Below are 20,142 nucleotides of genomic sequence, written 5' to 3' on the forward strand. Positions count from 1 at the left end.
AAATGATTCTAAAGAATGCCTAGAACCCCCCCACACTTACAGATTTGACCCCCCCCCCCCTTACAGTTCAGGAGGTTCTCTACACTAGAGGTGAGATAAAATACCGATAGGCGATGTACCGACTCAAAAGATCAGATTATCGATATGCCCGAGCGAACTATGGACATTTAGTTATAGTTTGGACTTGGTGGCCAATTTATGGTTATTTTTCAGTTTTTTAAATTGCAATATAAGAGACAATACATGGAAGACAAGAAGACATGTACAGTGCCTTGCATAAGTATTCACCCCCTTTGGACTTTTCTACATTTTGTCATGGTATAACCACAGATTAAAATTTATTTCATCGTGAGTTTATGTAATGGACCAACACAAAATAGTGCATCATTTGGAAGTGGGGGGAAATATTACATGGATTTCACAATTATTTACAAATAAAAATCTGAAAAGTGTTGAGTGCATATGTATTCACCCCCTTTACTGTGAAACCCCTAACAAAGATCTGGTGCGACCAATTGCATTCACAAGTCACATTTGCAAGTCACATAATTAGTAAATAGGGTCCACCTGTCTGCAATTTAATCTCAGTATAAATACACCTGTTCTGTGACGGACTCAGAGTTTGTTGGAGATCATTACTGAACAAACAGCATCATGAAGACCAAGGAGCTCACCAAACAGGTCAGGGATCAAGTTGTGGAGAAATATGAAGCAGGGTTAGGTTATAAAAAAATATCCAGAGCTTTGAACATCTCTCTGAGCACCATAAAATCCATCATAAGAAAATGGAAAGAATATGGCACAACCGCAAACCTACCAAGAGGAGGCCGTCCACCCAAACTGAAGAGTCGGACAAGGAGAAAATGAATCAGAGAAGCAACCAGGAGGCCCATGGTTACTCTGGAGGAGTTGCAGAGATCCACAGCTGAGGTGGGAGAATCTGTCCACAGGACAACTATTAGTCGTCTACTCCACAAATCTGGCCTTTATGGAAGAGTGGCAAGAAGAAAGCCATTGTTGAAAGGGATCCATAAAAAATCCCGTTTGGAGTTTGCCAGAAGCCATGTGGGAGACACAGCAAACATGTGGAAGAAGGTGCTCTGGTCAGATGAGACCAAAATTGAACTTTTTGGCCTCAATGCAAAACGCTATGTGTGGCGAAAACCCAACACTGCCCATCACCCTGAGCACACCATCCCAACAGTGAAACATGGTGGTGGTAGCATCATGCTGTGGGGATGCTTCTCTTCAGCAGGTACAGGGAAACTGGTCAGAATAGAGGGAAAGATGGATGGAGCCAAATACAGGGAAATCCTTGAAGAAAATCTGATGCAGTCTGCAAAAGACTTGAGACTGGGGCGGAGGTTCATCTTCCAGCAGGACAATGACCCTAAACATACAGCCAGAGCTACAAAGGAATGGTTTGGATTAAAGAATGTTAATGTCTTAAAATGGCCCAGTCAAAGCCCAGACCTCAATCCAATAGAGAATCTATGGCAAGACTTGAAGATTGCGGTTCACAGACGGTCTCCATCCAATCTGACTGAGCTTCATCTTTTTTGCCAAGAAGAATGGACAAACCTTTCCATCTCTAGATGTGCAAAGCTGGTAGAGACATACCCCAAAAGACTTGCAGCTGTAATTGCAGCGAAAGGGGGTTCTACCAAGTATTGACACAGGGGGGTGAATACTTATGCATCCAACAGATGTCAACTTTTTTGTTCTCATTATTGTTTGTGTCACAATAAAATTTATTTTGCACCTCCAAAGTACTATGCATGTTTTGTTGATCAAACGGGAAAAAGTTTATTTAAGTCTATTTGAATTCCAGTTAGTAACAGTACATAATGGGAAAAAGTCCAAGGGGGGTGAATACTTATGCAAGGCACTGTACATAAAGAGTTGTGCATGGGTGTATGAGGTGGAGGGGTGTGCGTGTGTGTGTGTGTGTGTGTGCACCAGTCTGGGTCACTGATGGACAATGGTATTTGAGAGGGGAGGGGTTGGATGGAAATTTAAAAAAGAGGGTCTAACACGACAACCATCCACAGAAGTGATGATAAGGTCAGTGGGAGTATATCCTGGCCCAGAGACAGACTAAATAGAGACTGAGTTATAATATATCAATACAGAATCATTGTGTCGTGATATTATCGTAACACAAGAAGTTCACAAATATTCCGGGAACCCCTTCCAGATTTCCGTGTTGTTGTCGAACACGTCTTTGTGCTCTCACCCCACCTCCAGGTCCTTACGCACACTCACCCATTCAGACTCTGTTAATAGCTTTAACCTTTGACCTCTACTTTTTGTCCTCCACAGTTCATCTCTGATCTCTCCCCTCTGAAAGCCCATCATTTATCCAATTCAATTGAATTTACTTGTCACAACATACATTATCTCAGAGCACTTTAAATACGATTATGGATCAAGGATCAAAGGATGTCTTTATTGTCCGTGTTTGGTAATTAGTAGAACGCAAAGCATTATCCATACAAACCTCTGGCTGAGCACGAGAGATGGAAAGTAAATACAATATTAAAGACTTGAATCAACATAAACACAAAAAAATGCAGTCTCAATAAATAAAAATTGCAGTATCATAGAGAAACAAACAGTTCTGCCTCGACCGGTTTATATCTCTGTGTGCACATAGTCATATTGCATGGTACTTTTTGTCTTCCCACAGTACTTACACAAGTTTCCAGTTTGCCCCCAGGCCCTAACTGCTTCAAACACTTGTACTTTGAATGCTCATATGACTGGTTCATGACTTACAGGGAAAAACGTCATGCCTACATTTCACACTATTGGAAAAGATCATCCGATGCATCATTTAAAAACAGAGAAAATTTCGTATCATGTGTGTGAATTTGTATTTTTCTGCTCAAACATCACACAGTGTACCGTGAGTGGAAAGGAGCTCCAGCATATGGATTTGTTAGTTGGGGGTTGGTTTTGGAATTTAACTTTTATTTTTCATCTAACAGGCTACGCTAAGGATTAAAAATACTCTGAAGGTGTTCCATTAACAGGAAGCCAGTCACATTTCTTCACACGCTGTCCATTGTGTTGTAACAGCAGGGATCTCCCTCCCACCCAACACACACACACCCCGGCTACGCTGGTTAATAACAAGAGATTTAATCGTAATAGAGGGGCTTAGTGAAGGAGGAGGCAAAAGTCAGCGACAGCAAGGGAGTGTGTGCTTTCGTGTTTTCATGGTGTGTGTTTGTGTGTGTGTGTTCAGAGTGTTTTTCTGGGAGTGTGTATCATTTTAATGGACAACCATGGCAACAAGACAGAAAAACCTGAATTATTCAGTGAGCATGTCTGAAACTTACAGTTGAGTTAGCACAAGCGGGTTGGCAACACACACACACACACACACACACAGATGTGTTTACATGACTTCAGAAGACATCATTTTGACTGACATTGATTTCCTGAAGACTTACTCAAACCTAAGCCTAGTTAACCTCAACCTAAAACTAAACCTTAAAACGTGTCTGCACTTTAAGATTTAATGATTTACTTGGTGGAAATTTGCTTTTTGTCTAGTCCCTATAATGGTCCGCACAACATGATACCTGTAACACACACACACACAACTAACTTATACATTCCCATGCTCTTTTTTGATATACAAATGCTCTTTCACACGCCACACAGAAGTAATTCAATTCCCATTAGAGCAAACCGCTTGACAAAAGCCTAACCCTCATGTGTCACCTGCATCAGTGATATTTTAGTGTTTCAACTTCATGTTGGACACAAGCCTCTGCAGAGAGAGGTCAGGGCGATTTTAGCTTGTAATATTAAATCTGTGGTGACCTTGGAGAGCCTGTGTATGTACCTGTGCAGAAGTCATGTCAGGGGCTCGGTTAATCTCAATAAGAACCTCAAACTTGAGAATAGCCACAGAGGAGTGAGCTTATTAGAATTTACACTGAGAGTAAAGACTGGACATTGCTGGGGGACTTAAGCACCGTGGGAGGCCTGTACAGGACACAGAGCCGACACAGACCCCGGTGTTGCCTCACACGTTTATCAGAAGCTTACCTCAAGTGAAAATGACAGATGCATGATTCTGTTAAAACATCATTATTGAGAAAAACCTTCTAAAATGTGGAATAAAAGTCTAGGGTTTGTTACTGCTTACAAAAACAAAGTGTCTGGTCACTTAACCTGAGGCCCTGAAGAAGTGATGAAATATTCGCTCACAAAAATCAAAAATCAAAACTTTGAGAAATGTTCTTTATTTTGTTCTTGCCTGAGCCCTTTAGTCTGGGAATGTAGGGAAGTAGTTCAAACTGGTACATACATACTTGCATCATTATTGAAAACTTAAAAAATATATAGATGATAACATCAATCTCGGGCGGCATGATTTGATACAAAAATTGTATTTCACCTATAAAACTTTTACAGGAGTTTTTTTTTTTTAAATGTTTTTTTAAATAAATGCATGTGTACTTTTACCTGACGTGATGTGAGTACTTCTTCCACCTGTGCTGCAAATGAACCCGAGGGGAAGTGACAGATCCTGTTATGGACTCTCTGTCTCTACTTCCTCCTCCAGTATGAAAACATCACTCGAAGCTCAAATCTGTTCTGAAGTCATGGCTTCCCTGGTCTGTGCTGATAAATGCATGTGTGCATATGGACTGATGGAGCCTTTGTAGTTTAGCTGATAGATACCAAAATCTCTCTTTTGTTTTTCCTATAAGGGATCCTTCCACTTGAAGGCGCTGTTCAGCCAATTCCTCTGTGTTTTTAGTTTGGTGAGAGGACAAAAAAGTGCACAAGTTTAAACACCCTGATCGCTACACAGTTATTTTGAGGTGCATTTATACTATGGTGCATTTTATTCACTTTGTAAGTCTGATAGACAGTCTCCCTCTGTTGCATTTTACCCATGTGTAAGATTAAGGTGATATTTTGTTTGTCATTACAGAACACATTTCCTCTCCTCTAATACACCTGAGGAGACCATGCAGCTGAGGAGACCATGCAGCACCTCTGGAGATGCACTGATAACAGAGGAAGACTGGAACCAGGGCCGGAGTCAGGGAGAGGCCACACACATGGTTACCCAAGACTCCACCAGCTGGAGGGATGCCAGGGAGGAAGAAATATTCTCTACATTTATAAGTTAGATTCTGACCAAAAATACACTGCTCAGATGCACAAAACTGCCTGGCAAATCATATCAACTCTAAATCTAGATGTTTGCTTGTGGACAAGTCGTCAAACTTACCCCACTGTGTACCAAACAGGTTGATCCTCAAATGATATAAAAAGCGGTGTAGTGGTTAGTTTCATTTCTGCAGCAGCCGTGATTAGACCTCTGCACCTGTTCCAGTGATATTTAGCAGCTGAACACACCTCTACAGTGTTGGACTGACATTTCATTAACTGTGAGATTAATGAGCGTCTGTCAAATCCTGTCAAGACATTCCTGCTCTGCTGGGACGTCAGGATATGTCTGCTACAAAAGAAACTCTCTCTGTCGGAGACACTGAAAGTTATGTGATTATAGAAAGAAAATCACAGAATCATATTGAAACACCGGCTCCTCAGTGGAAAATGTCAATGTGGAGGCATTGAAAGGCACATAGATGAACAGTGGCCTGATAATGTTGAAATACATGATGTTCAAACACACAGCTAAAATATAATGAATCATGTTCTACGTCAAACCCTGAACTGGTAAAATAAGGATAAACGAGTTAAATTTGATATACAACAGTATCATGAAATTATTATAATTGCAATTAAATATTCTAATGAAATATTAGACCCCCGCAGATGTGCTGCAGAGGGCATCACAATGGGCCTCACTGAATCAAAATAAACTAGCGTGGCTCTCAGAAGAGTGCATCCCTCGGCCTCGACCCAGCAGTCCCCTTATTATACCACATTTAAAATCACTAGATCAAGATATTTATTTCAATCTACAACAAATTTCTCCAACATGTTAGTCCCCATAAACATGCCTGATTCTTTTCATCAAGATCCAAGAATTGTTCTCTGAGAGAATGCTCACGATATCACAATGTAAAGGAAAGTTAAAATTCACAAAACAGAATGGAAACCGGTTCAGTCGTTTTTATACAATCCTGCTGAACAACAGACCGATAAATGCAGATAAAACACAATCTCTTGGCGGAGCTAGAAAAGTACAACACATTTGATTCACTTGTGCAAACACAGCTAACACAGACTTAACACAGGTTTCTACTGGTGATAAGTGTGCACACACACACACCAACACACACACACACACACACACACACACACACAGGTGGGCTAGACCCCCAGTGTGCTTGTAGCAGCTAAAACTGGCTAAATCCACATTCCTGATGATTGCACAATCTAGCCAGCTCTGAATGCAGGGGATGTAGTGAACACATATAACCACCAGAGAGCAGCATAGGATCGTGATGCAGCCACACAGAGGCAGCAGAGCAGTAAAGAGCCAAATGGTCAATATATAGTGATTCAGTTGTGGAAAAGACTAAAGTGATTAGGACGAAGTTGACAGAACTGAATGGTTCTCTCATGAAAGTAAATAGTGTTTTTAGCTCATATCCGTCTGATTCTTCTCCTGGTTAAAACTGGAATCAGCATTTTGCCTGCATGATGCCCAACACATTGACACTAACCCTGAGATGTTAAGGAGACAGATTCCAGGTCAGTGATTCCAGGTCGACCTCTAAGCAGTAATCTGATCAAGTTTTTTATTTTGCTCCTGTTGACTGAGTCAGGCCGTTCCCATTAAAGCTAGTGTGTGTGTGTGTGTGTGTGTGTGTGTGTGTGTGTGTGTGTGTGTGTGTGTGTGTGTGTGTGTGTGTGTGTGTGTGTGTGTGTGTGTGTGTGTGTGTGTGTGTGTGTGTGTGTGTGTGTGTGTGTGTGTGTGTGGAGAGGGCAGTGAATATGCCCCTGTGTCTGTATACAATGTGTCTTTGTGAGTCCCTGGCTTTGCGTCGGAGAGAAAGATCTGGCTGTTACTCAAGAGAGAGAGAGAAAGAGGGAAGGAGACAGATATCGAAGGGAGGGAGGAGGGGTTTGAGGTCTTCTCTCTTCCCTGTGTCTCCGTCCCTCACTTCCTTCCAAGTTTAACCTCTGTGCTCCCCCCTTTTGTCTCCTATTCAAACAGAGTACGAGTCCTTTTTTTCTTCTTCTAAACTCCTTCCTCCTTCTCTTCACCTCTGCTTTCACTTGTTCTTTCTTTCCTCCTCACCTTTAATTCAAACACTTAGATTCTCACTGTGTACAAAACAGACCAAAAACAGCCGCTTCCACGTTGCAGTGAACCAAAGCCTGACCATGATAAGATCTCATATTCATTCCAGTGTGGTTTGTTATTTTGTTTAATGATACTCCCTTTAGCTCTACTTGTCCTCTTTCTCTCCCTCTCTCCTCAGCTCCATCCCCCTTCTCCCCCCCCCCCCCCCCTCCTTCTCCTCACTACAGCTGTGTGAGAGATAAATGGCAAAGTTCATTCATATCCTGCATTTCCCAACTGGTACACTCAGCATGCTTTCTGTTCAAATGCAATCAGCAACAAGTAGCCTGCAAAGCTCTGCTACAGCAAATCTGTGAGACAACGTGTACTGTTGCTACACAATCTGGTATAATGCTCAGCCACACTCCATATTTACACCATGCACATGAGCCACATTATGTCACAGAGGAGAGGGACACCTGTTGGAATGAGACACAGCAGGGGAGAAACACAGAGGAGGGACAGGGCTCGTTTAGATGTAGCAGAGATGAAATGGAGAGAGAGAGAGAGAGAGAGCTGAAGAAAGAATGTATTTGTCAAAAAAGAGAGAGAAACAAAGAGTGGGGTGAGTGGAGGACAGAGGCTGTGCCTAATGACACCACAGGTGCCTGCACTTCAGATGCAACCCAACATAGTGTGTGTGTGTGTCTGTGTGTGCGTGTGCGTGCATCTCATTATGCACCGGAGAAACACAATATCCTGGCTTTATGCATGTGTGCCGCGCCGTTGAAAGTATGCATATGCATGTGGCCGTCTTGTTTTTGTTTGTTGTCACCTGAGAGGTTGTGTGTCTGTGCCCGTGCTTTGTCAAGATCAGATTAATCAGCGAGTCCACTGGGACTCAGTTACAGCTCAGTTGTAAGCCTACAAACTGTCCTGCTGCTAAACTGGCAAACCATGTATCCTCCACCTCCTGCGGCTCAAGCAGGACCAAGGTACTTCCTTCATACAAATATGAACGTGTGTGTGTGTGTGTGTGTGTGTGTGTACAATGAATAATTTCTGATTGATTCCTGTGCATTGTTTTATTATTTCCTCCTCCACTCTATGGTTTTGATCAAGGAACAAACCAACAGTAAGTCCCTCCATCAGTCAGTCAGCAGGCTGCAGCATAGCAGACATTCCTGCTGGGTGTAGTTAGGGGAGGCGGAGAAGGAGAGCGGTTGCCAAAAAATCTGTTGCTCCCTGGTGATTTTTTTCTTTCTTTATGAGAAGCCCAAGTTGTAATGTTGCTTGGCAGTGGGATCTGGACGGGGATCGGACTGTGGCAGTGCAGCCTCCTCAGCTCTCACGCTTCTTATAAACCTGATCCGCTGCCACTGACACGGGCGGAGAAGTTACCTGATGACTTCCTGAGAGCTGCATAGTCTGGATGATTTCCTCTTTATATAATTCAGACTTCACATCATCATTCATAAAATATGACTTTAATCTCACAATCTGGCTGCCGGAGTAGCACTCACACACTTACAGTCTGTCGCTTTGAAATGAACTCTAAGCAGATTAGAGCTTTACAATAACATATTTTTTAATAACATTACCGACTGCAGCAGTAATCTGTCAGTGTCAGCACCAGGGAAAACAACTCAAGGCAATTAAAGGAGATTGGAAGATTTAAATTGGCCCTTTGATTACACTCCTCCACAGTCCAAGAGGAACAGATATAATGCGCCCATGGTCAGCAGCAGTTCCCACCAATCTCCTCCATGTTAGCAGATGGGACACGGGCTAAACCAAAATTGTGAGAGAAGGTCAAATACATTTTCCTTGAAGATGATTTCTGTCATTAAAGGTAGTTCTTTACGCCCTGGTGTATGTCCAAGTGATTGACAGCTGAGACTGTCTCATGATTGGTCGAGTGCTCCATCCCTCGATCCCCACTCTGGCTCCAATCGAGCAAGATGGAAGCGTTCATGTCCGGCAAATATTTGGCTTCATTTCTGGATAGTGGGAGGAAGCTGCAACTCGACGTCCATCTTTATATACAGTCTATACTTTAGTTTCGTATCTGCTGAAGGCTGTGCGGCCCAAGGGCTCGTCAAATAGGCAACCTCCAGGTTTTAAAGGTCAGGTTACTCTTGATGGACACTATTGCTCAAATGTAGCTATAATGTCTTCTACAGCTCTGAAGGAAGTTTGTCAAAGTTAAACAGATTACCCGCGTTGTGTAATACAGTCGAGACAAAAACGTTTCATCAGAAGCTATTTGCTGAAAAGCCTGTTTTACACATGGTAACAAGCGATAACAATGTGTGTCACAGAAAGGGTAACACAAACTCTTAGCTTACGTTACGGGTCGGGTTCAGACACAATAAACAGACTCGGTTGGTTTCCTCTTGGGATTGTTCATGCTCGGAATGAAAAATGCATCCCACGCCGCACACACTTTACCAGGGAAGTAGGGTCTAATGAAAGATGCATGATGGGAAGTGTAGGAGCTGACCAGAAGTCAGGATCTTCTGACCTCTGCTGCTTTATATTGACTTTTTCCAAAGTTTCCTGGAATTCCCCTAAAGTTATAGAAGTAAAAATGTTAATGTACTGGATCAACCCTTTAAGTTCCAGCTCACGGTTTGATTGCATTTGGAGAAGTGTGAGTAGATATTTAACAATATTTGAAACATGTGCCCACTGCAGTATCATGTCCATATTGGTTGTCAGTGTAAATCTGAGAAGACAGACAAGCAGCCAGGCAGAGGACTGAACTAAAACACACCCCTTCTTCACAAACTCTGACAACCCTCCTCCTCCTCCTCCTTTCTCATTCACTCAGCTCAATCTACCGCCGTCTCAATTTCTATTTCTCTCTCTCTCTCTCTCTCTCCTCTTGGAATCTTCTCCGTTTGTCCCCCCCTTCGCAGAAAACATGCAGGGAGGAGAGGAGGAGGAGAAACGAGAGTGAGGAAGCGGAGAAAGTTGGTCGGGCAGAGGAGCAGATGGGAGGGAGGAAGGACAGGATCGCTCGAGTGTCGCGACTGATGAATAAACAGATATATGAATCAAAGCCTAGAATAAAAGGCGAGTTCTAGGCGCGCCGCCGCGGTGCGTGGACGCGGACAAGATAGCGGCGGTGCGCGCTGGAGCAGCCGAGTCCTCAGCGGGTCCGACTCCTCATGTTCTCCGAACTCTCGGCGAGGCTCCCTCAACTTTTCGGAGTCTGAAGAACTTCCCCCCGCGCCTCCGCGTCCCGGCCAGCACCCTCTCCCCGGAAGAGAAGACACAAGGACGCCGGTGGAGGCAGGAAGGGAGAGAGGAGTTTCTGTGTTCCCTCCGAGGAGTCCAGCTCGCCGCAGCCGGAGTTTAGGCGTCGGCGCCCGGGCAGGCAGTCCCTCGCCATGGCCGGGGCCAAGCCGGGAGTCCACGCGCTGCAGCTGAAGCCCGTGTGCGTCCACGAAACGCTGAAGAAGGGAGGGAAGTTCATCAAGTGGGACGAGGTGAGGGTGGACATGTTTGGAACTGGTCCCGAGCTCAGAAAACACGCGGTTTACTTTATTGAAACAAGCCAGGGTGTTGTGTATTGATCCAGAAGGGCTCCAGCTTTGGATTCCAATTGATTCAAAGGCAACATGAGGCGTGACAGCCTGTTTCTGACAGTTTGGGCCCGGTGTTGTGAAGTGACACGCGAGATCTCTGTGTGTGTGTGTGTGTGTGTGTGTGTGTGTGTGTGTGTGTGTGTGCGTGTGCAGGTGTGTGTGCGGTGTGCAGGTGTGTGTGCGCGCACTCACAGCCCCTGCCTCGAACCCAGGTGCCCCACTATATTTGCATTGGCGTGTGGGTGTGTGTGTGTGTGTGTGTGTGTGTGTGTTTTAATCAGATACTCCAGTAGAATTCCTGTGTAGTTGCCAGCAGCAGCAGTGCTTGAATGTGTTGTGTTGTGTTGAGTTCTTGTCAAGCCGGTTTTCTCCAGGCTCAGGTTGAGCTCCTACTCTCTCCTTTCTTTCTCTTCTCCTCTGCCCTTCTGGGGTTGTGCCTCCATTCCTTGGTGGACAATGGAGAGTAGAAATAACACCTTCTTCAACTGGGCATGAGGAGAAGTCTGTGTTTATGGCACTAACTAAATAAACTTGGTTTTTATCTCTAAATCACACCTACATCAAGGTTTCAATTGCTTTTACTTTGCTCTACTGTTCCTTCCGCGTTTTGCTTCAGAGCTGCAACCCTGGCATGCACTTGCCTGTCGTTAACCATAATAAAGCTGGTGAAACCTTTTCCCAGTATAAACACTGACCTTGTCAGGACCAGTAGACCTCACAGGGACCAAAGCTTGGGAATAATAATAATAATAATTTTGTATTTCATCTTTCAAACCCACCGCTTCTCAACGGGGTAAAAAAAAAGATAAATCCAATAATACAACAAAAAAAAGCAACAGGCAAAAATAATATTAAAAAAACGAACTTTTCACGAGCTGACAGGGAGTAATGTAATATAAAATCAAGGAGAGCAAAAACAATAATAAAGCAGCATTAAAAACGGGTGGCAATGGAATATGATCAAAGAAACAATAATGAAGTAAATGCCATTCAGTAAAAGTGAATGAGACAAAACGTAAGGTTTATGTTGGGATAAGGTTGTGGTTTGGCTGTAAACAATGAATGGAAGTCAATGCAGTGTCCTAACAAGGGTAGCTGTGTGTGATTGTGTGTTTTGAATGGACACGGCACAAGGCCATTCTGCCCTCTTCCTTACAGAGAAAGAAGGTGTGTGTGTCCATCAATGATTAACTCAGAGGCTGATGAACCCTAACTGGAGGCCTGTGTCTTCCATTTGGAAAGCCCTGTTGTGGATTTACAACGGAGATGCATGCAAGATGTGCCTGTGTGTGGGTCATCACAATCCTGCAGGGTGAGGTCTGTGTACTTCTAATAAAGCTGTTACCATAACTTAGCAGATATCTGGTCAGGTGTTGTGTTTACACGTGCGCGCGCACAAAAACCCACAGTCGTTCAAACTGCTGCCAAGGGCCATTAAGAACTGGACAACTTAAGTACTTGGAAGTAAATAACTTCTCAGCAACAGAGCCCCACACATTGCGATAGTGACGCGATGCGCATGGGTCTGCACTAGTGTGTAGGTCTGGCCTCCAAAGAAGGGTCTTGTCACGCAAACAGTGAATGGCATGTCCTTTTGATTTCTTTTCTCTCTCTCTCTCTCTTTCTCTCTAACATGCACACCAGCTCTCTCTGTCTCCTCTCTCTCGCTCTCTCTCAAAGGGAATTCCCAGGAAATGGTTATGCTGGTGATTAAGTGTGTGAACACTTGAAAACATGTGCCATCTTTCTCCCCTTCTGGCTTTCATCCCGTCTCCCACTTCTATTTGCCGTTTTTCCTCTAGAATACACAAATGTTTTATGGAGGATAAATTGAGAGAGAGAGAGAGAGGAGGATCGTGGGAGAGATGAGAGAGAGAGAAAGAGAGAGAAAAAAAACACTTGAGTATGGTGGTAGACGGCAAAATGCTCCATTGTTGTATACGAAATAAAAAAACATGGCTGAGATGATAGAGATTGGATCTCCAGCCTGTTGGTTCTTTATTCTCCTCGAGCTGAAGTGAAGGGTGAACTTCATTCAGCGCCGTTATCCCGCTCCAGGAGATCAGATTCACATCCTCTATAAATTCTGAATGTGACCGTTGTGAAAACAAGGCTTCTCCTTGGCCTCAACTTAGAGCAAACTCACAGAGGAACTGTTCACAGTGTGGTAGATATGCTGTCATTGAGATTATTATCTCACTCTTACATCCTCAGTAGTGGTAAAGCATTCAGTTAGCAGGGCTATGGATTTTTACTGGCCAAAGTATAAAATGTAAAATAGCGATATTGAGTCAAATGTTTCTGCTACCTGGATATTGGTAGATACATACATCTCTCTGTATATATAAATATATTAAAAATGTTTTTATCAATTATTCCTAAAATGGCATCAAGTCCTTCTGTATATGAGTTTTGTATTTTCTTCAGAAGAGACCCTGGGGACACGGAGTTATCTATTTCAAATGAAGCATGACTCTGAGCATTTAAGCCAAATTGTGCTTCAAATAATAACCAAATGACTTCAAGAAATAGTTTTTATTCCAACATTGATTTACTTAGAATTAACTATAGTGGACATTCAAGCTGCATTGATAGCCTCAAACTGTGATCTAGTAAAACCCTGAAAGGAGGAGTAGGTTCAGAGGTGAAGGTTGTGATTGGAACAGATCGGTTATTTTAGATAATCCCTGATGGGCTATTGTCACAAAAACTTGTTATGTTCCTTTAAGGACTTAGCAAAGTGAGAAAAAGAATTAGGACACACACACACACACACACACACACACCAGAGGGTGCCTCAGGCCAGTGCTGTTTGTTTACATGAAAACCCCACTTTTGACCCCATCCCTCTCTTTCCCCCTCTTCCCATCACTATGTCCGTCTTCCACGTGGCTTTATTCCTTCATCCCCCGTCCTCCACCTCCTTTCCTCTGGTCCCTTTATAAATCATGCTCTCTTTTTTCCTTCCTAGTATTCATCCTCCTCTTCTCCTGTTGCCCATACTCGTCTATCATCCTGCAGCCTCTGTCGTCTCTTCCCCTTCTTATCTGCTGGTCTCACAACCAAACCTCTGTTTCTCAATGGCCTTGGGAATTCTACTGTAGGACCATCAACTGACACACACATGCACACGCTCACACACAGTGACTCATGTAGGGGGGAGTAGGAATGCAGTCCAAATTTACCCCTCTTTCTCCTGCGCTCCGGCTTGTGTACACGTGTGCTCCTATGCGTGCGTGTGTGCGTGTGTGGTTGTTTTGTTCTGGGTGTGTGTTTCAACGTTGAACGACTTCCTGTCGGAGCTTGTTGCGAGGCTCCGGAGCCCAACCATTTCCCTCCCTCCCTCCCTCCCTCCCTCCGCCGCTGCCGCTCCGCCCCGCCCTCTGCGGCATCGGCCACAATTCAATTTAGACAAATTCCGACTGGAATTCAGTTAAAATTCCTCCTAAACAACCAATTAAACAAACACAGACAGACAGTTTGTCTACAGAGCAGCCTGGCTCTTTGTCAAGCGTGCCTCGCAGTGCTTTGATACAAATCTTAAAAAGCACACAGAAGTCAAATAAATAATCATCCTAACACATTACGTTAACATTTGCCTGCTTTGCCGAGTGTTTGCATTATTACTATCATACAGTCTGAGACCACTTTTCCATTCAGAGCCGCTGTGTATAAAGCTGCTGTGCCACACCGCTGAGCATTGTGCAGGAAGATTCTATCAAACCAAGCACTTTATATTCACTTTCTTTGCAGTTATAAAACAAAAGGAGACTCCTACATGTTTTATTTGGTCAGAACCAACTGAGAAAAGAACCCCCCCCACTTCTACATTTCTGTACATGATTTGTTTACGTTCAGTTTGCACAATTACAATTTTTTTTAAATAGAGTCGCCCAGCGTGTCATTAATTTGATGGAGCTCTGGGAATTGAACATCTTTTTGAGATTAGAGGTTTTGGCACCGCTGCAGCTCCCCTGTAACGTAAGCCAAACATGACAGACCATCAAATGTCGAGTTTCAGGCTTGTTTCCTGTCATTTGGCTGCAACCTCAGAAGGAAGATCCAGGCTACACCTGAGGACGCTGGGGATCATTCCATTGTCCATCAGTGTTTATCAGTGGCGTGTTGTCGAAAACCAGGCCGACGGTAGATACTTCCCCCTTTTGACGAATGACCTGAAGGCGTTTTCTGAGCTGCTGTTTTCATCCATCAACCCCGTCGAATCTAAAAGATGAGAAAGCCCGTTTTGTGTGTCGGACCACAGCCACGAGCTCCCAAGCTGCACTTTGTCCGTCTGGGCTCAGGAGGACTTTCTCTTTTATCAGAGGGAAAGATCTCTTCTCTGCTGACAGGTTGCTGAATGAGTCACAGTGACTCAGGCCTCTGTCAGCTCCTCTCTACAGTCAGATGTGTGTTACAGCGAATTTCAACTGGTAGACTGCAGGCGATTGTTTTTTTCCCTTCAGCAATTTATGCAAACTATCAGAACTAACACGAAACCCATGTTATTCCCAAGAAGGAGATGTTTTTCTTTGCCATGAACTCCTCCATGCTAGCGTTTCACTGGGGTGCTGTGAAATAACCCGCTTCCACCCACTTATGATTGTCCCCTAAGGCCTTGAGCTGGACTGAGTCGCTTAAGTTTGCTGATTTATGTCAGAAAATTCCCAAATGACGTATCCGTACTTGTTATATGTCAGAAAATGGGGGTGAATGTTGATTTGTCTGCGAAAAAGCGCAGCGAATTGAGCTGAACCAACGTGAGGTCACATTTGTTTTTAAATGTGCGACAATGGCGGACAGACGACACAGCCTTGGCGTGCAAAGACCTTTACACATCCCTTATACCCTCCTACAAATGTTCTTCCTGCATATTTGGTCCTCTGCATGTTCGGACGTGTTGAGCAGCCGTCTCATTTTTTTTTGGTTTCACTTGTGGCCCCGCAACGATACAGACCCTGCTGCAGCCTCGAAGGATCACAAGCAGGGAACAATAAGCAACTCTGCACTGTTCACGTGTTCTCATTTATAACGTGCACTAAATTTGATATATCAGAGTCCCAACACAAGGCAAGGAGATTTCACAACAGCTTGGAAAGCACTTTACACCTGAAACGCGACAGCCCCCTTTTTCAAAAGGAAAAACGTCTCGCTCCTTAGAAAAGGATCTCGGTCGTAAGTGGATGTGCTTTGTCATTTTGACCTTTCACAGGAAAGCACAATAGGCTCTGCTTTCATTCCGATTGTGCAAGTGAGCTGGTGTTTTAATAAAGTGGATAGCTTAGTTCCGCGTTAGATATGAGGGAGAAACGATGTCTTAGAGATGAGAAAGAGGAGGAGGAAGGAGAAAGCTCGGGCTTGCGCGAAGTTGTGACACCATGCCGAGAAACACCGCTGACATCCTGACAGAGTGGTGAGAAGCGAGGGATGGAGGGAGGGAGGGCGAGGAGGGAGGTGGGAGGTCAACCACTGCCACATGTGAAGTGTGGGCCTGACATCTGGACGGCTCCATCGCCGCTCCGGCTCTGTTTGCAATTTCGCCTCGATTTACTACACATGCAGCCTCATTGGACGTGTGTAACCTACATGAAGTCATTGTCATCTAGCCACCACTCTCTCATCCTCTCTGTGCTCGTGTCTGTCTGCTTCCCGTCTCTTTCGATTCGCTTCCTCTTTGACTTTTGTAGTCTCCCCCCCCCGTCCACTTCTTTATACCTCTTCTTCATTTCTTATGCCTGTCAGGTCTGGTTTGCTCCGACCTGCTTTTGTTCAAGCTGTGAAATAAAAAACCGCCCTTGTGTTAAGAATTACAAAAGATGAGATTTGTATCGTGTATCAGGTGTTAATAAGGTGCAGCAGCGGCTTGGTTGGTATCCGTCCTGTCAGTTGAGGCTGTCAGCCTTTGTCACGCCATGTTTCCTCTTCGTTTAGACAGGAAAAGACAAAGGGAATTTAATAAACGAGTAAGATTGAAGAAAGGCCAAAAAGGAGCGAGGCTGTTTGGAAAAATTTGAAGGAAATACGCAAGGATGCTAGGAAATAAACTAAAACTTAGGCGCTGACTTGCCAACTTTTCCCCGGGTGTCACGTTTCCATCACTGCCGATCGGAGCCGATTAAAACCCGTGTCTACAGAATCATTTGACCCTGGAGTGAAAGCCGATTGTATCCATTCCCATTGTAGGAAAAAGCCAGATGTTATGGGGTGTTAGTGTTTTTTTTTTGACCAGTGGATGAGGGCCAGTGTGCCGCAATGCAGAGGTGCAATCAGAGCAGCATTTTATTCATTCTTTGCAGTCAGTTTTTGCCGTACCATCCAGTAACACTTCAAATTCAATTTCAGAATTCAAAGCAGGCAAATGTTTCGTCTGACTTTTATCTCCCTCCTTGTGATGCACTGGCTAATCAGTGTGAGATTGATCAGGATGGCACGGCGTTCACCATGCCGAGACTATAACATTGCACAACAAAGTTTCCTGGGAATTCATAACTGGGGCGTAATGTGACTTTGGAGCACAAATCAAAGTATCAGACGCAGAAAAGGGTAGGAGGCTGTAATTGCAGGGTATGGCTTTGATTACAGTTTATAGACGGTGCCTTGTTGTATAATATTCTATAGCTATAGTGTTTTTTCTCCCTCTCTGGCCCCACTCACTCTTTCCTCTCCTCTCTCCAGAGTCCAAAGGTTACCTACTGTCATCAACTTTTACCATGTTGCCAAAGCAGCAGCTCAAACACCCTCGCACCGAGTGCACGCTGGCCTTCTTTTCACACACACACATACACACACAAACCACTCCTACAAGCTGTCACTGAACACACAAACAAACACACACACACACATACAGCAAGGCCGACCAAAGGTACACTTGGAGCGGCCATTTTTATCAGTTTCTCACTAATGGCTTTCTGACTGATAATCTACTATAAAACACCCACACCCACACACGCACATCAATTTGTGTTGATGACAGGATGCAGGAAGAGAGAGAGGTTTGTCTCTCTACATGTTTATGTTCTCGTAGATTGTGATTTTCAAGAAGTCTCATTAGGTTGTGGCTGCCTGACCTCGGCTTCAGAGGGGGGTCCATCGACCGGGCATGTGTGTGAGCCGTCGCGGTCGGGTAATGAGGCCCAGGGCATCTGGAGGGGGTCTGGAGTGGGAGACAATCAATCAATTAAGGAGAAAGAAGGTGATGGAGAGAGCGAGCTGACATGGAAAGGAGAGAGGGAAGTGAGACGTCTGAAGGTGCCTACATATGGCTGTTAATTGGGGAGTGCGGTGAGATCCAATTATAGACCATACCACCCACTCTCAAACAGAAAACACACCGTAGGGTGCATGTTCATGGTAAATAAGGTGTATGTGTGTTTGTGTGTGGAGGGCATGTGCTAATGATTTCCTGTTAAGGTTTCTGACATTTTGTACTTGATTTCAACTGCGAACTGAAGTGACCTTTGGTGCTAAAAGACATTTAATGACTGTGTATCGTTTGTTTGTTGTCAGATCATCAGATCAGAATAAAGGGGAGCAAGGCGTAGGCTACTTGAGCCCATCCTTTTATAATTGTGCATACATTGCGCTGGCATAAAGCCAAGCCACTTCTTTTGACGTGAGCAGGGAGAACACAAGAGTTCTGTCACTGAGAAGATCAATGATATGATGGGTTGATGTTTGCAAATCAGATAATTTACATCAGGTTGAGAAATACAAGAAAGCCACCACTTCCTCATCGAGTTGCTAGAACCAGCAAATGTTGTTGCATTATTGCGTGGTTTATATATTTAATCAATCATTAAAAATTAAGTGTTTTAATGAGTGTATAAATCAGTCACAGACTTCTGTGTGTCAATGGCGAAAGGCAACACTAGAAAGTAACTGGCAGGTATGGAAAACTCTGCAGGCGTGACATGCAAATACATGGAGTCATGCTGGTGTACGAGTCTTCATCCCTACGGCCAGCTGTATGGGTGGTGATGTTATATTACTGGTCACATGAGTTTGTAGATCACATTCCTCTGGGTAATTGTTTGTGGGTCCGGTTCCACTGGAATTCCCCATCTAAGTGTTGAGAAAGTATCGACACTGGATATATAACCAGTCGGTCCAGTCAATTTTAATTCTACACCGCTAAGTCAAACCCCATGTGATCTCAGGACTCTTTTAATATAGGAGAAGGTCTATAATGAGTTTCTCTAACGTTGTTATTTACAGAAACTCAACATGGCTCCACGAGCAATTAAGCTCTGACTGATTAGTGTCAAGGAAAACATTTCCTTTTTAACAGGAAGAAGCCTCGAGCAGAAACGGGCTTGTCGGCCATCGGCCTCGACCGGCTCAATTGAGAAGGAGAAGGAGGCAGGAATACATGTAAATACTGTATATTATAATAATAACAATAATGATCAATAAATACTGTTTAAATGGCAATCTAATTCAGACTATTGTCTTAATCCAGTCATATGGAATTGTATTGTTGTCCATGTAAACATGCTTGGCAGCCTGCTCAGGTAGATTATGAGACCTTATGTATGGTGAACACTGTGTTCCAGTTATAGCCAGCGCTACAGGACAGCTGTGTCAACTCTCTGTGTGTGTGTTAGGTGTGTGTGTGTGTGTGCAGGAGCAGACAAAAATACAAACACTTTTAATTGATGAGGAATATTCATACTTATCATGCACTGTATTTGTTACTAATACACTTGTAAATGAGGGACAACTATTGGATAGAGCTAATATTTTGCTCCTCTGGGCTGTCTATGAAAGGACCTTTTTGCAGGAAAATTATTTAATTATTACTAAAAGACATCCAGGCATTTGTTCCAGTGTATCCAGAAACAAGAGGAATACCTTGTGTCACCCTGTCGAGGCTCACTTGAGGCCATTATGGTGACATTTGAACATTCACATCGTCATCACATAAATCATCCCTGAGGATATGATCCAGATATTTGACTTTATTCACCACTGTGAATAACGCAAAAAAAGATTATAGGAACAAAATCTACATGTGATGAAATCTATATCTCATAACCACATGTCAGGCTTTCATCGATCTCAGGTGAACTCGACTGTAGAATCTGAAGTGAGGCGTTTATATTGTGGTAGAGTTCAGTGCAGTGTGTGGATCTACAGTTACAGGTCTTGACATTTACCAGGTGCCAACAACACATGTCTGGTTTGGTTGGGTTAAACTCTGGGTTAAAAGCATTTTCATTATCATGCAGTTAAAACAGGATTTCATTGGGATGCGTCTCTCTGGCGAACGTGACCTTATGACCGCCATGCATCTTGCCATATATTGTTTCCACTGTGCGA

The 20,142-nt window shown here is 43.8% G+C and overlaps 1 protein-coding gene across 1 annotated transcript in view; it reads left to right on the forward strand.

Annotated features, from left to right (window-relative positions):
- The first annotated feature begins 10,059 nt into the window (after positions 1–10,059).
- plcb3 (phospholipase C, beta 3 (phosphatidylinositol-specific)) overlaps positions 10,060–20,142 on the forward strand; it is a 45,081-nt gene continuing 34,998 nt past the window's right edge. Inside the window, exon 1 of the mRNA XM_053415976.1 lies at positions 10,060–10,725. Within this exon, the coding sequence (XP_053271951.1) occupies positions 10,627–10,725 (99 nt within the window). The 5' untranslated portion in view covers positions 10,060–10,626. The remainder of the gene's footprint in view (positions 10,726–20,142) is intronic.

Source organism: Pleuronectes platessa, chromosome 23 (genome assembly GCF_947347685.1).
Source record: "Pleuronectes platessa chromosome 23, fPlePla1.1, whole genome shotgun sequence".
In the NCBI taxonomy this organism is placed as follows: Eukaryota; Metazoa; Chordata; class Actinopteri; order Pleuronectiformes; family Pleuronectidae; genus Pleuronectes; species Pleuronectes platessa.